Source organism: Rutidosis leptorrhynchoides, chromosome 11 (assembly GCF_046630445.1).
Source record: "Rutidosis leptorrhynchoides isolate AG116_Rl617_1_P2 chromosome 11, CSIRO_AGI_Rlap_v1, whole genome shotgun sequence".
Classification (NCBI taxonomy): Eukaryota; Viridiplantae; Streptophyta; class Magnoliopsida; order Asterales; family Asteraceae; genus Rutidosis; species Rutidosis leptorrhynchoides.
This window is the reverse complement of record NC_092343.1, coordinates 402,952,126-402,969,033: the sequence shown is the minus strand read 5'-3', so window position 1 is coordinate 402,969,033 and position 16,908 is coordinate 402,952,126. Positions and strand designations below refer to the sequence as shown.

The 16,908-nt window shown below is 37.4% G+C and overlaps 1 protein-coding gene and 2 long non-coding RNA genes across 3 annotated transcripts; all 3 read left to right on the top strand.

The window, feature by feature from the left end:
• Positions 1 to 4,258: 4,258 nt before the first annotated feature.
• Positions 4,259 to 4,948, top strand: LOC139876139 (probable receptor-like protein kinase At2g23200). Its single transcript, XM_071863441.1, has 3 exons — positions 4,259 to 4,496; positions 4,580 to 4,800; positions 4,883 to 4,948. Exons 1-3 carry the CDS (start codon positions 4,259 to 4,261, stop codon positions 4,946 to 4,948), a joined length of 525 nt encoding a protein of 174 aa, XP_071719542.1.
• Positions 4,949 to 5,195: 247 nt separating this feature from the next.
• LOC139877704 (uncharacterized) lies at positions 5,196 to 7,066 on the top strand. Its single transcript, XR_011768730.1, has 3 exons — positions 5,196 to 5,290; positions 5,471 to 5,577; positions 6,708 to 7,066. It is a non-coding gene; the product is annotated as an uncharacterized lncRNA (long non-coding RNA).
• Positions 7,067 to 8,141: 1,075 nt separating this feature from the next.
• Positions 8,142 to 8,560, top strand: LOC139876720 (uncharacterized). Its single transcript, XR_011768257.1, has 2 exons — positions 8,142 to 8,272; positions 8,359 to 8,560. It is a non-coding gene; the product is annotated as an uncharacterized lncRNA (long non-coding RNA).
• Positions 8,561 to 16,908: the final 8,348 nt, after the last annotated feature.

Sequence of the window (16,908 nt, the reverse complement as noted above, 5' to 3'; positions counted from 1 at the left end):
GATTCGGACTCAACATTAACCGTAGCAACCACCGTGTCTTCATCAAACACTTCAACCATATAAAGTGTTCCCCTTTTATGTCCACGAGCCACAATACTACTACCCTTAACCACCTTCCATTGGCGGTTTTCAAAAGTAACCGCGTTACCTTCATCATCTAATTGACCAACCGAAATAAGTTTCCTTTTCAATTTAGGAATGTACCTTACGTTCTTCAAAGTCCAATTAGAACCAAGAGTAGTCTTCAAAACAACATCTCCAATGCCCTCTATGTTGAGTTGCTTGTTGTCCGCCAATCTCACCTTGCCTTGATATGAACGAAAATTCTTCATCATGCTTTTGATATGAGTAGCATGAAACGAAGCTCCCGAATCCAAGATCCAAGACTCCATAGAATTTTCAACACTACACAAAAGTGCATCATCACTTTCCCCTTCGGCCAAGTTTACACCTTTCGTGGAACCATTTTTGCAATTCCTTTGAAAGTGCCCTTTTTGATTGCAACCCCAACAAGTAACTTCACTTCTATCTTTCGATGGATGCCTCTTCTTAGACTTCTTCCTACCCTTCTTCTCACTGCGTTCAAATTTTCTACCACGGTTGTCGGTACTTAACAAAGAACCGGATGTCGATTGTGCGCGGTTCTTTGTTAAGTACCGACATCCATTGCACGACGTCATTTTGAGGAGAGAATAATAGATAAAATGGTAGATCCTAAGATAAAGGAAGAAAATGATGACAACGTTTTTACTAAAGGAATCAATCAAGATTCTTTGGACACATTTGCAGAAATTGCATACAAGTGTGTTGCAGAAACTCAAGCTCATCGTCCAACAATTGAAATTGTCATCAATCAACTCAAGAAAGCGTTATACGCTCAGGTTAGTCAATATTAAAATTTATGCCTTCTATATTTTGCAACTAGTCTTTTTTAGTAATATGTGGTAAGTAATTAATTTGCTCTTTTCATGCACTCATACATCAACTATTTATATATAATACTCTCTCCGTCCGTCTCAAAAAAAGTTCACATTAATATTTATAGATGTTCCAAAATAATCGTCGCTTACTCGAAATAATACTAAAAAGTCATTGAAATACCAAATTTACCCTTCGTTATATATGGAAAGGAAAATTTCAACGAACATTGTTTTTTTTAATTTCATCGATTTGTTACTTTATTTGAAAAGTTAACTTAATTAAAATTAGAATTAGAATACTTATTAAATGGAGGTTAAAATGAACAATTCACCATCATATCTTAAATTGAAAAAAAAAATTGTTGATGGACATTCTTTTCGGATTTTCGTGACTGAAGGAGTATACACTTCTATTTTTTTGTCAATATTTATTAGAATATAGAGTACATGGATAAAACCATTGTATTAATTTTTTCAAGAAATAAATATTAAAAAACAGTACATTGAGATAATGCTTCCCAAAAGATTTTCATTTATAAATTACATACACTTGGTTTAAACAAACACTATTTTCTTAAGCAAAATCTCTTAACTTAGATTAAACGATGACATAGGTATTTGTGATCATTATAGGTAATTTGTTGGAGATTTAGTTAACTACTCTAAGAACTTGGTCTTAGACTTTTGCTGGCCACTCACGACAACTCTCTTAGTATTGTCTGTGCTAAATAACTGATAATTGTTATAAGAGAAGGTTGTAAAAATTAGGTTTTTATGACTGCTACAGTCCTCTCCTTAAAAATACTAAGAGGTCTAAAGTTCGAGTCCCTCTCCTTAAAAATACTCGTGGAAGGCTTACCTTCTGGAAGCCGGGTTGCCCCGAGGGAGGTTGTAACGACCGTATTCAGGATCCATGTCCGACCCGCCTGCCCCTAAGGATGGTTTAAGGTTCGAATCCCTGTAATACGGTTTGGGTTTCCTCCCGAAAGCGCGTGCATGCGTGAAAAATGATCGCGAAGGTGGTCAAGTCCCCTCTGGGTGATGCCGACAACTTTCTTTTATAAAAAATAGATTTTTAATTAAACTAAAACGCATAAAATAAAATAAACGTTAACCTGAGATAAAGAGCAATTTTCACTCAGATGATTCACAATTACAGTGGATTGTTCTTAACGATTAAAGCCGATTAAATTTTTGATAATTATAATCCAATCAATCAAATTCGACCAACTCACATTAATCCCATACAAAAGATCAGACTATATATTGATTAAGCTGTTGAGATTCAACCTAGATTAAATTCACATAAAGTCCTAATTACAAAGATCACTTGATGCAATTACACGAAATCACAATGGCCTACAGCCTCGTGAACACGAGGAAACTAGAACTCATATTCGCGTTCGTTTTTGCTTTTCTTCGCGACTTGAAAAACACTCAATGTCATTCTCGCGAACTGAAAAATAAACCTCGCGAAAGGGAGCTTTGGAAAACTCATTTTGGCCCAGAAAAAATGTCAAAAATATATCTTAATGCCCAACTCGAACCGGGACCAACCTAGGTGACGTTTTAGCTTCAAAACACATATATTTCACCAAAAATACCTCAAGGAACACCTAGACACAAAAGGCGTTATCATCGACAATAACCTCTATAAAACCTAAATAAAAGGCAAGAAACTAATACGAATGGGACTGATATTGCGATAGAAAACATGTACGATTTGAGAAATATCAAGTGTGCATGTAGTGGCGGCCAGATAGTTTTTTCGACGGGTGAAAAACGTTAAAAAATTAAACAAATGCAAAAAACCGGGTCAAAACGGCCGAACTTTAAGATAGAGATACATTAAACGTCTAACTTTAATATATAAATACATTAAAAAAAATTCGTTCGTTGAGGACGACCTACCCCGGTTGCTCCTTAATAGAACAGCACCTATGTGCATTGGGCGGTTAGGTACTATTAGGGACGAAAAGGGCCCCATAGCCGAGATTCCGGTTAATCAAAATATTTAACCATTAGGTTCGGTTAATAAACGAATTGGTTAAATTTGTTAGTTTGGGTAGTATATAGATGTAAATGGTTAAAATATATGAGTATTTAGATACAATATACTTGCTATACAGGACGGGTTGGAAAAGTGTTGTTAAACGCAGGTCTGTTTATGCATGTGTTTTATAATACAGTGACTTATTTCCCATTAATTATTACCCGTTGTGTCAAATAATAGTTAAACTTGGTTTAAATGTGCTTGAAAGAGTTCGGGTTAAAAATTTCTTGGTCACTGCAGGCAAGCCACCGCATATAGTGTATATGTGTTGTGTGTTGACCAAGAAATCATGCTCGTAATTGAAAATTCCGACGTCGTTACATCATACAATATTGCTCGATCGCATACTGTTTGTAAAATTTTTCACCCAAAATGTTATAGAAGTCCCAAAAAGTGTTTTGACTAATTTCACAAGAATTAAATACTCCGTATATTGAAAATTAATGACGTTATTGTTCGGCTTAGTGAAGACTTGAACAAGAGGCTTGGGCCTTTAGGAGTTAGATTAGGAAACTAATTGGTAAACCTAATAGGGTTAGGTTTTGTTCTATCACTATAAATAACCCCCTAGCCTCATTATAATTGTGTGCACGAAAAATATAATGAAAAATTTCTGCTTAGCGTCCGTAGACTAAACCTTCTCCATGGGATTGGAGTTGGGATATAACAACGTAAAATCCTTGTGTTATGCTTTAATTATTGGTTTGTTGTTATGGCCTTATGGGTTTGTGATTGTGTTTTGTGTTATGCAAATAGTTACTTAGCTAAAATACTGAAAATTGATTATATATATCGTTGCATGATCAATCGTAAATTGTAATCCATCATTTTACTGTCGGATTAGGGATTATGTAACTGAAGTTATTGATTACAAAAAGAATTCATCATTATTTTATAAGTAACTAATAACTACAGTAATATTTTACAGGTAAACAGCAAGAAGGCTAACATAAAGATTTCCCTCGAAGACATAAAATTGGCCACACAGAACTTCAGTAATGACAATATCATTGGAATAGGAACTTTTGGGAAAGTATACCGGGGAGAAGTTACTCATGCTAATGGATGTAGCATCATTGCTGCAAAGCGGTTGGATATAGCATCATTGAGCAGTCAAGGAGAACATCATTTTTTTGCAGAACATGAAATTCTTTTAGAGTATAAACATGAAAATATCATTGGACTTGTAGGATATTGTGATGAAAAAGATGAAAAAATTATCGTTTACGAGTATGCGTCCCGGGGAAGTCTATGTGATCACTTAGACAATGTACATCTAACCTGGATGAAACGGCTTGAAATATGCATTGAGGTGGCAACCGTGTTGGAGTTCTTTCAGGAGGGTGCTGCAACACAAGAGGTGGTGATACATAGAGACATAAAAAGCGCTAACATTCTTCTAATGAACGATTGGAAAGCGAAAGTTTCTGATTTTGGGTTTTGCCTAATAAGTTCAATAATTCACGAATTTGAGGAAATAGTTGGTACATTTGGTTATGTTGACACACTGTATGATAATTTTGGTTTCTTAACAAAGGAATCTGATATATATATTCATATGGGGTGGTTTTGCTTGAGAACTTGAGTGGAAATACTATATACAAAGATATCGATGGACAATGTCAGACTCAAACCCCTGTATTAAAACGCCACTATGAAGAAGGAAGATTTGATGAATTGGTGTTTGAAGGTATAAAAGAACAAATTGTACCAAATTCACTTTCTACATTTCTGGCAATTGCCTATCAATGCTTGAATGATACGAGAGAACAACGGCCAACAGCCCGTGAGGTGTTAGTACAACTTAAGGAAGCCCTCGATTTTCAAGTAAGTTTTTCATTTTCTTAGACAAGTCTCTTCTCAAATACTAAAATCATAAATAGAACAATCTGACATGTGTACAAATCAGATGTTATCAAGTAGTACACTAAAGTTTCACATGACAACGATGAGAAAATTTTATATTGATAAATAAGGATGATACAGTTCTGAAGTGAACTTATTTTTGGATATTTATGATTATATTTGTATATGTATATTTATAAATAATCAGAGATGTCAGACTCAAACTCGAAAATGAAAACAGGTTTACGAAATGTTGGTACAATGCACTATACATCCACTAAAATATATTTTTTTTCAATTTTTATATGTTTATACAGATGGATTCTGAAATATGGGAGCCCAAATTGGCAAAAGACTACAAGGAAATAATTGAGATTTCAGACTCACCAGAAATCTACTCTGCTAAAAAGAAAGAGGATCTTTACAACACAACATCTTCTCCAATGGAATCCTTCTTCAACAGGGCAACATAGTAATCCAAACTTCCTTTCTCAATGACTATACGTTCTCTTAATCATTAAAATATGAGATATGAGATTTTGGTTGGTTCATGTGAACACGTCATATGATTATGAAAACCTCCAAGTCTACTACATATGTACTCTCATTCGGTATTTGATTTGTTTTGTTTTGGTTTATTGTTGTACAACAGGTACTCTCGTTTGAAGGTCATGGAGAAAGAAATGAATTGATATCTGCAACAAAGTTTATATGCATAAACCATTCTCCACATAAGTGGCGGTCTCTTACAGAATCAAGGTTCTTTTCCTTTCTCTATATGTGTATTCTTACATGCACTTCCACATACATTGTTGTTACATGTACTTATTGCTATAGTTTCTTTGATTGGCCTGGTGTAATCATAACTGCATGTTCACATACACTGTTGTTACTTTACACTTGCATTATGTCCATTTTTTGTTAGATGTTATTCAAAGTTTACTTAACTGAAACACACATGTATACACTTCAGTATGACTGAAGTAGAAAACTCTCAAACTATTGTGTCGGGAGATCAAGAATCTTGGAATTCCATATCTTGATTTATTTTTCAATAAGTATTCTGTTTGGTGCGCCCCTGTTTGGTCCTCTGCTCTGAGTGCCTTTTGAGTTTATAAACATTACATGTTATGCTGCTTAATAGCATATATAATAATTTACTAATTACTAACACCAAAAGTTGGTAACTGTGTGCATTCCTTTCACGCGTCAATCATAAAAAGTACTCGGCCTCTTATAATGAAAAAAAAATCTTATTAATCATTTTTATGGTTATTGGATATAATAAATTATAGGGTTAAGGCTACTCAAGGGCCATATACTTTTTGTTTTGTCCCGATGTAGTCCATATACCCAAAAAAATACTATTATAGGCCATAAACTTTGAAAAAGTGTATCGATGTAAACAAAAGGTAACCTGTTACCGGCTAAACAGGTCACCTTTTGTTTACATCGATACACTTTTTGAAAATATGTGACCTACATCGATATACTTTTTGAAAGTATGTGGACTACATTAGTACTTTTTTTTTGTATAAAGCTTACATTGGAACAAAAAAAATTATACTTTTTTGAAAATCAACCTACAAAATCGATCAACCATATTTATCAGGTCAACGGTTTACATTAATACATTTTTTTAAAGTTTATGGCCTATAATAGTATTTTTTTTTTTTTTTTGGTATATGGACTACATCGGGACAAAATAAAAAGTATATGGCCCTTGAGTAGCCTTAACCCTAAATTATATTTATGTTTAAACTCTTGTAACTAATATAGTGAATGAAATATGAAACAATTAGGTTAAAAGAAATACTTAATTAAGAAATGGAAGTGTATATTTGTAGAATATAGGCTATAAGTAACTGAGATTTCTACTCTTATCGCAGGTTTCATAAAGTAGCAGAGATGTTGGATATTTCAAACTTGATCAAAATCGAGACAAAACCTCAGTTTTTATCACCGGATGTTGTTTATGGGGTCCATTTAGTCTTCAAATTTTGTGAACCACGAGACTGTTCAATTAAACCCATATATGTTAATCTTAAGTACAAAATGGGGGACGAAACCTTACATTCATATTTTGCAACAAAAAGAGACCACGAGTGGATGATGATTGAGCTGTACCGATTCTTGAATGAAAAGGATAACGTTGAGTTCACGTGTCTAATACAGTGTCTTTCCCCATTCTACTACTGTGGAGATCATTATGCTATATACATTGAGGGAATTGAGTTTCGAGCACTTAAAAAAGCAAGTTTGGATATATTCTTTAGCTCATTTTCTGATTTCTTTTGTTTATATTTAGTAATGGAGGTTAATGCATTTTAATTACTATAATGATCAAGATTACACTTCTAATAATAGCATGGAGAATGAAGATAAGGATAAGGTAAAAGAAGTCGTCAAATCAAATTGGAACGTGCAACCAATACTGCAAACTGAAAATGAAAAGGTCTGTATTTCAATTCTATCGGTACCAGAACTATAACATTATTTGTGGTTATGTAACAGTACACATTTAAATATTGTATAGTTATTCTCGCTTAGCGAAGTGAATGGAAAGAAACATCTCATGCTTTCAGCAATGGCGGCTTTCAATAGCTTTTCTGATATGAAGCTTTATGAGTCAAAACCATCATCGGAATCCATGTTCGCATTCTAACCATTACTAATTTCCTTCCACATTCCTCATTAATTTATACTCGTGATAAAAGTTCATTATGTGTCAACAGATGATTTGTAAAAGTTGTGATTTTTCATTTCTAATAAGTTTGTAATCACATGATACATCATATATGCAGATTTCAAGAGATAATTGAGCTGATGCCACAAAAGGTTTTTTATATCAACTGCGCAATTGAAAGTCAAAAGTTGTCACACGATACAGAGTATATTTGCTTCCTTGTGTTCAAACTCTCGGAAGAATCTCAAGGGATGCAATTTCCTGTCAAAGTACTAGATCTACTTCACCGAGAAAACAAAGAGCCTGAAATTATTTATTTTACATCCCAAAAAACATGGAATATACATGATGATGTTACTCGGGTTCCAAAAGAAAGGGAAGATGGATGGATGGAGGTTCATGTGTCGAAATTTGACTTGAATCGTGAACTTGATCAAGATGATTGTCTTCTTGTGAATTTAAAATTCATAAGTTATGAAGGAACCATGCCCGGCCTTATTGTCAATGGACTCGAGTTTCGGCCAGAGTAAGATTTTTATACCACAATTTTCTTGCAGTTGTGATCCTTGAATTCATCCCTTGAGGTCAATTCACATTTTATCATGTATTTTCATGCCTTTTAGTGCTCTCCATTTGCAACCTAATAACATCTCTTATGTCATTATGCAAAAGTCAAACAAGATGTACTTTGGAGTGGATGATGAGGAGCCACTAGTGAAATTAGGTGACGATCATGCGCCAATAGTAGCTGATGTTGCAGTTGATCAGGTAATACTTACTTTTATAGAAAGATGGTATTATTACTTTGTTGTTAAGTGATCAAGTGTTTTAATGCTTATGTAAACTATTTTCAGGGCAACGATGTTGAGGATAACGTGAGTGGTGGTAGTTGTAGCTAATGTTGTTGGTGTTACTGTGTTCAGTGAGCCGATGGCAGATGTTTTAGTGGCTGGAATGGACGGCTTGGAACTCGGACCCTAGAGCAATTGACGCTTTAGGTGTTGTTTCAGTTTGTTTGTATTGTTTCTCTTGCATCAGTTTTCTTCTTTTTTTTTTTTTTTAACAAAAAAAGACAAGTTGTACAACTATATCAATTGTCAATTCGGGAGCACAAAATAAGTAAATCTCATTTCTTTTAATATACAACAAATCTATTCTTCCTTGTCTTCTTTTAAATATTATATATTATATTATATATTATACTATATACGGAGTACTATATATTATATACAGAGTATATAAAAATAATACAAAAACAATAACTTGAAACCGCAGACAACCAAACAATCAACTCCAACAACGGAACGGCCTGCAAGAACAAAAAAGAACCAAAACTCAACCATCTAATCTCAGTAAAATAAATCTGCTCATTTCACCAACTCAAATTGACCCACAAAACCCATTTTGACTTCTTTAACAAAACACAAGACTTAATATTCATAAGTCTTCTCAATTCTTTATCAAACTCAATTTCATCATAATTCATCACATTAGGTCAACAAGTCTAACCATACTAGGGTTCACCCATTTTAATTCACTAAACCCATTTAGTCAAAAAAGTCAAATGTACTCAAGGTTTATCTTTTAAACTCCACAAAACACACTTTTGACAACATTTAGCAAATCTTAAGACCATCTTTATCCCTGAAGGGCGTTTTGACGTGTTGCTGGGTGGGGGTGGGGTGCTTGATGAGCGTGCTGCGAGACTGCTGTGTAATTGACGTGTTGAGTGATGTGTTAAAATCTAATTGGAAGTTGGGTGGGGAAAAAATGGTTGCACGCTTCATTGTTTCTCCGTGCCAGGTTGAAGCACACCTCTAACACACACCCCAACACACCCCATTATCCATGTGCTGGAGGCGTGTTGGGAGCACTTGAAGCCTAACACGGCAGCGTTAAATATGGTCTAAGACTTATTACTACAAGTCTTACCAAACCATACCCTAACATAATTTTTTTTTACTTTCATACTTAAAAGTCATCTTAGTCACACTTAGTAAAAAAATCATATTTCTAGACTTAATCAACAAATCATTAACCACAAGTTTCTCATAGACAACATAGTGAAATTAGTTTCTTGACTTAAATCAACTAGTCACCCTTTATCAACTTTCAATTCATTTCTTTACAAAATCATCATCTTACTAACCAAAAATCCATATTTAATCAAACCTCTTGAATTTACAATACTTCATCAAAAATTTTAGTATTTTGAGCACAACCCATTTAACCCACAATTTCACTAGTTCATCACATCCCCAACTTTTAACCCACAAAAACCTCAATTTACAAATTCGAGTTAGGGTTTATATGAAGTTATAAATTTCATTTTAACACTAACAACATCATCTAAACACATAAAATCAACTTTAAAACAATAAAACTCATACCTCAAGTCTAGGGTTACAAAACCCCCCAAAATCACCAAGGAGATGAAGAACATGAAGAAATTTTGAACTCTAATGATCCTAGCTAGTGTTAGGATGATTGATTACACCCAAAAACTAAATTGGTTGAAGAAATTTGAAGTTTTCTTGTTTGATCACCTCCAACCCGTCGCCCCTCTCTCTCTCTCTCTCTCTACTCCTCTCTCTAAAATTTTCTTGAAACTTCCAGAAATGAGAAGAAGGGGTTACTGCCCAATTTTTATCCAAATGGGTATTTATTTACATACTAACTAACAGACAAATGTTATGAATAGCAACTGGGTAATTGCATTTGGACAATTAGGAGCTCAAGCGGGATTGCTTTTCAAGTAATCGAGGTGAGTGGAATATTTATACGCTTATGTATATAATTTGGTTGCTTGTGTGCGGTGTGGTAAGTGACATCCGTTAGGACTCACTTTTCGGGGACCACAAATGGGGTTAGAAAATATAGTGAGTGATATCCGCGTGGATAGCTCTTCGTTGACTATATTTGTTTTGCGTATGTGGCGAGTGATAAACGTTTGACCTATCGCTCTTCATCGGTCACATGTGTGTGTTTGGGCATGTAGCGAGTGATTAACGTTTGACCTATCACTCTTCGTCGGCTACATGTGTATGTTTAGATATGTGGTGAGTGATTAATGTTTGACCTATCGCTCTTCGTCGGCCACATATGTGTGTTGGGGTAAGTGGTGAGTGTTATCCGTTTGGGGATCCGCTCTTCGTTGGCCACTTATCGTGGGATGGTAAGCGGTTCCGCTTTTCGTCGGCCATCCTTGTGATTGAGGTAAGTGTTAACGTTTCGGTTGCACTTTTCGTCGGCCTCATGGTGCGTAGTGGTGAGTAGTTAACGATTTTGACCTACTACTCTTCGTCGGCCACTTACGCGTGCGATGGGTGGTGAGTAGTTAACGATTTTGACCTACTACTCTTCGTCGGCCACCATCGAGTCGAATGTCGACATTGGGTATATTGGGATGTGTAATTTTATTAGCATTGTACGTATTCGTTTTTGGCATGTATTATTGTTGAGATCTCTATGCTAATGATGTTGACTTGTTGTACGTACGATTAATCGTTTATTTGTTATTGCGGTTTGCTAATGTTATTGTGTTGTTGTGTAGGTGTATGCAAGTAATTGGATTATGTATGTATGCGTATAAGTATTGCATTCACTAAGCATTAGCTTACCCTCTCGTTGTTTACATTTTTAGGTTCGAAGGCGGACGTGGCAAGGGTATGCTCGGGATTAGATGATTTTCCCATTTTGATGCTTGCTTGGATTCGACCTAGGATTGGGTAGTTTATTCCCAACATCATGCTCGTAGTTTGTTGGAACTTAAACTCATTGGGTCGAAGTTGTATTTTGTATTAAAAGGGGTATTTTGGGCATATGTGGGCCCCGCGATGTAAAACTCGTTTTAATTAATTAATCATGTTAGTTTTACTTATATTAATGTGTTGTAAAAAGCGTTTCGTCTGAAAGTGTCGGGAACGAGTCTATCTTTTTCGCATTTAAAAAGCCCGGGGACAGGCCGTTTTGGCGCGGCGCGCCAGATAGGGGGCGCGGCGCGCGGGGTCACTGTACAGCAAATTTTTTGTTTTTGTTTGTATTTTCACGGGGTTTGGTCGAGGGTTGGTTTGAGTTGTTACAAGTGGTATCAGAGCATGGTCTAAGGGATTTAGGCGACTTGAGATAGGTGCCTAGACTTAGACTTTTGTGTATGCTATTATGCGGGACTTGTAGGATTACGGGTCGGTTCGGGTTTTAGCTAGTGCCTTAGATTGTAGGTGAACTAGCTATGTACGGTTTATGTTGTTACTAACCGTGTGGTTTTGTGTTGAATATCTAGCGAGATGGTTGTTGTATTCATGAGCTCGGCATGGCGTGTGAGCGTAATAATGCGTCGCGAACATTATTACGGTTGCAAGCCAAATCATGCAAGTGATGTACAACAAGTGTTGAACTAGATGGGATGTACGAACGGTGGCATATTATATGTTTGTGAACGATTGATCGTGGTGGTGTGTGTAAGTTATTCATGTTGTGTTCCTAACCGAGTTCATTTCTTAGAATGACGACAAGGAGCAAACAAGCCAACGAAGATCAAGACGAAGACGTTGAGTTCACGGCTAAGGTTGAGGCCATCTTTAAACGTCAAAAAGCGGAGTTTCTCGAGGATGTTAGAAAGGTTTTCCGGGAATCGGTTGATGGGAAAATAACCGATCTAATTGATGAAAGGGTGAAGGTCGCAATCGAGGAAGCGCTTGATGCTAGAAATATTTATCCCCGAGGTGAAGGGAGTGAAGGAAATGGGAGGCGGGGCTTCCATTACAAAAACTTCAAGGATGCACAACCTCCTATCTTTAATGGGGTAAGGGATCCGTTGAAGAGTACATGTTGGGTTTCCGACATCGAGGGGGCTTTCCGTACTAGTGAATGTCCTCTCGAGAAGAAAACGAGGTACGGTTCTAGTATGTTACGTGAAGAAGCCAAGTTGTGGTGGGATGACAAGATTCAATTGTATGGCGAGGAACAATGTATGAGCTTGTCATGGGATGAGTTCAAAAAGGAGTTCTTTGATGAATACCGAACTTCTTCCGATCTTGATTAAATCCGGGACGAGTTACACAATTTGCGACAGGGTTCGATGGACTTGGTTACTCTCAAGTCTACCTTTTTAGCAAAGACTCGTTTTTGTCCGGAGTACGTTGGTGACGATCACAAGTTGATGAAAGATTTTTACCGTACGATGAATGATGAATTGAAGGGTAAAATTAGTCGGGGAATGGCTAAGTCTTTTGAGGAGCTATTCGAATTGGCTCGGGGTTTCGAACCGGAAGTGTCGAAGCCAAGTGTGTTTGATGTTAGTAAACGGAAGTCCGAGACTACGATGCATTCGAACAAGAAAAGTAAGAGTATTTCCGAGGGCCGCGGGAGCATGAAAAGGAGTGGCACCGGTGGTTTTGTGCCCACGTGTTATAATTGTGGCGAACGAGGTCATTTGTCGTGCGAGTGTACGAATGCAAAGTCTAACAAGGTTATGTGTTTTAATTGTCAAAAGGAGGGACACCGAAGGTCGACGTGTCCGGATTTAGTTAGTGATGCATGAGAACCTGACGATGGTGTTCAGGTAATTTTTCGACTATCTTATTGAAACGTACTTATGATGTTGTTTGTTGCATTTTGTGTTAGTGCGTAGTGTAATGAGGGGTAGTGTTCCTCATGGAATTACCCTATGTTGTTGATCCGGTTGTCGGGCGAAGGGCATAAGACTTGGTGCAACCAAGCATTCCTTGATATTTGGAAAATGTTTATACCAAGCCACATGGGTGGGTTTTGGTGTTCGAATGATAGAGCGTGTTCGCTCTCGTGTAGAGGTTGTTAAACCGTGAGGTTCGTCGGGTGGGTAAAACCCGAGAGATCTAGTGTTGATCTCGACGTGTATTGGTGAAGGAGTCTACATGACGCGACGTTAGGTGCCTTTTTCCATACCTACAAGCGTAGTGTTCGACTCCGATGGTGATGCGGTTATGTTGTACTTAGGGTACCAAAGATAAACCCTTAGGTACATGAGTGACTAGGTGAAACTTTGATTAGTTACGGCAATCGGAGAATTTGCAAGGTTAAAGTTTGGGTAAATTATGGTACACTTTTCGTTCGAAGTGTTTGAGGATAGGTTTTTAGTGTGAGATTTCGGATGATGCTCATAGTGGATCTGAAATTTGTGTAGGGACCTAGATTTGGTCGGTTTGCGGTAGAGTACAAATTCGGTTAAAATTGTACTTATGATTTTGGACTTAAATTATCACCGAGGTGGTAATGTGGTAAATCTCGTTGAGAGGTAATGGACGTGTTTGACGAGCAAGGTGAAATCCCTCGGTTAAGGGATGTGTGTGTCGGATTCTCTTCTAGAGAATTATTGTTTTGTGCCTATGTGCGATATAGGTGGTTCTTGCTCGGTTGTGATGGCGATATTCGCGCGTGCGGATATTTCGTGTGCGAAAATTCCTAGATGTGTGGAATGATTCCAAGTATGCACATATACTTAATTTGTTTATATGTATTGTGGCAAGTGTCATCCAATTGTGAGGGTTCACTTTTCGTTGGCCACGGTTGAAGTGTGATAAGTAGTAAGTGTTATCCGTTAAGATTCACTTTTCGTCGGCTACTTATTGGTGTGTGGAATGCGTTTTCCGTTAGGGATCGCTTTTGTTTGGCCATGTGTGGGTAGAGGTAAGTGTGATCCGTAAGGATGCGCTTTTTGTTGGCCTCTTGTTGCGTAGTGGTAAGTGGTTAACGTTTGATCTACCGCTTTTCATCGGCCACGTACGCGTAAGGATGTGGGGCAAGTGGTATCCAATCGTGAGGGTTCACTTTTCGTCGGCTCCATTGTGTTGTTTATTGGCCATGTTATTGGTGTGTTGTTACTTTAGCGATGTACGTGATAAGGGTACGCTAAAGGGATTGCTAACTTGGTACGAGGATACGGAATGTTAGCTTGTTTATGTCATGCGGTCGAGGCATGAGTTTGTACCGGTTCGGGGACGAAGCGAGACTTAGTGCTCGGTTTGGTAGAATTGGTGAATCACGGATGATGATTCTAAACGGAAAGGTAACCTTGTGTAAGGTCGCCTAAAGGATTTGTATGAAATCTTCGAATTTGGGGGAAATGTTGTGGACATCGAGTTTGGACGTATGTCGAAGGACCATGGATTTTGGTACTTGCTAATTTAAGTGACGAGGATCACGAGGACGTGATCGATTCTAAGTGGGGGAGAGTTGTAAGACCCAAATATTTATTGTACATAATGTATTTATGGTGTACGATGCGTATACGAAGTGTACGAAGCAGGTACGTGTTGCTTGCTCGAACGTCGAAGAAAACTGGACGTTGTTTGAGGTACAAAGTGTGTACGTATCTTTTCAACCCCAAATAAAGTTTGAGTTGATATTTCAAAGCCTTACCATTGGAAAGAATATCTTATTACGTTTCCAACGATATTTGGTTCATCAAAAACGGAGCTACGGTCAAAAAGTTATGGCCAAAACAAGTTTCTGAAATCTGACCTGCAGTGTGGAGCGGCGCGCGACCTTTTGGCGCGGCGCGCCGAATGGGTCTGATGCATTTTTTTCAGCATTTTAAGTGTCTAAATGAAGGGTATTATAGTCCATTCACTTGTGGACGGATTTGTGGCTTTTAGATCAGTTTTAGATCCACTTTTGGATCATTTTCAAGTCCACAAACACTCTCATCTTCAACCTCAAGTTCTAGAGAGAGAGAAGAGTGAGAAAGCTTGGGAAAGGGAAGAAGGAGCTTGAATCGATCAAAGGCCCGAGTGTTAAAGTTGTTCCTCTCGTTCACGGCTACGTCGTGGTTGTTGTGGTAAGCTCTAACTCCGATTTTCATTGATTGGATTTGATATTCAAAGTTAGGGTTTTGATTATGTGTTCTTGAATAAGACCCACTAGTTGGTGAATGGATGTTTAAGCTAGCAAATGGTGTTGAAGACCATTGTTGGTGGGTTTTGGGTGGATGATGAAATTGGTTAGTTAATAATCATTTTCGGGTGTTAATATCACTAGTTAACTTAATGAAAAGTGATTATTAGTGAAAACTTGCAAATGGGTGTTTGACTTGAAATTTGGTCAAAATGGGTTTTTGTATAAATTGATGCAAGTAGGATGTTTTGATGATGAAACTTTGAGTAAAATAGGTTGTTGGAACATAATCACTAGTTAATGGTGATTATGGGTGTTTTGGGCGAGATTTGACTTAGTCAAAGTGGAAGTAAGTGCTAATGGGTCGAAATTGCACTTATTGGTGTTTTGGGCATAAGCTAGAGTGTTTAGCTTATTTATTTGTGAATTACTTAGGTAATTGCATTTGGACAATTAGGAGCTCAAGCGGGATTTCTTTTTAAGTAATCGAGGTGAGTGGAATATTTATACGCTTATGTATATAATTTGGTTGCTTGTGTGCGGTGTGGTAAGTGACATCCGTTAGGACTCACTTTTCGGGGACCACAAATGGGGTTGGAAAATATAGTGAGTGATATCCGCGTGGATAGCTCTTCGTTGACTATATTTGTTTTGCGTATGTGGCGAGTGATAAACGTTTGACCTATCGCTCTTCGTCGGTCACATGTGTGTGTTTGGGCATGTAGCGAGTGATTAACGTTTGACCTATCACTCTTCGTCGGCTACATGTGTATGTTTAGATATGTGGTGAGTGATTAATTTTGGCCTATCGCTCTTCGTCGGCCACATATGTGTGTTGGGGTAAGTGGTGAGTGTTATCCGTTTGGGGATCCGCTCTTCGTTGGCCACTTATCGTGGGATGGTAAGCGGTTCCGCTTTTCGTCGGCCATCCTTGTGATTGAGGTAAGTGTTAACGTTTCGGTTGCACTTTTCGTCGGCCTCATGGTGCGTAGTGGTGAGTAGTTAACGATTTTGACCTACTACTCTTCGTTGGCCACTTACGCGTGCGATGGGTGGTGAGTAGTTAACGATTTTGACCTACTACTCTTCGTCGGCCACCATCGAGTCGAATGTCGACATTGGGTATATTGGGATGTGTAATTTTATTAGCATTGTACGTATTCGTTTTTGGCATGTATTATTGTTGAGATCTCTATGCTAATGATGTTGACTTGTTGTACGTACGATTAATCGTTTATTTGTTATTGCGGTTTGCTAATGTTATTGTGTTGTTGTGTAGGTGTATGCAAGTAATTGGATTATGTATGTATGCGTATAAGTATTGCATTCACTAAGCATTAGCTTACCCTCTCGTTGTTTACATTTTTAGGTTCGAAGGCGGACGTGGCAAGGGTATGCTCGGGATTAGATGATTTTCCCATTTTGATGCTTGCTTGGATTCGACCTAGGATTGGGTAGTTTATTCCCAACATCATGCTCGTAGTTTGTTGGAACTTAAACTCATTGGGTCGAAGTTGTATTTTGTATTAAAA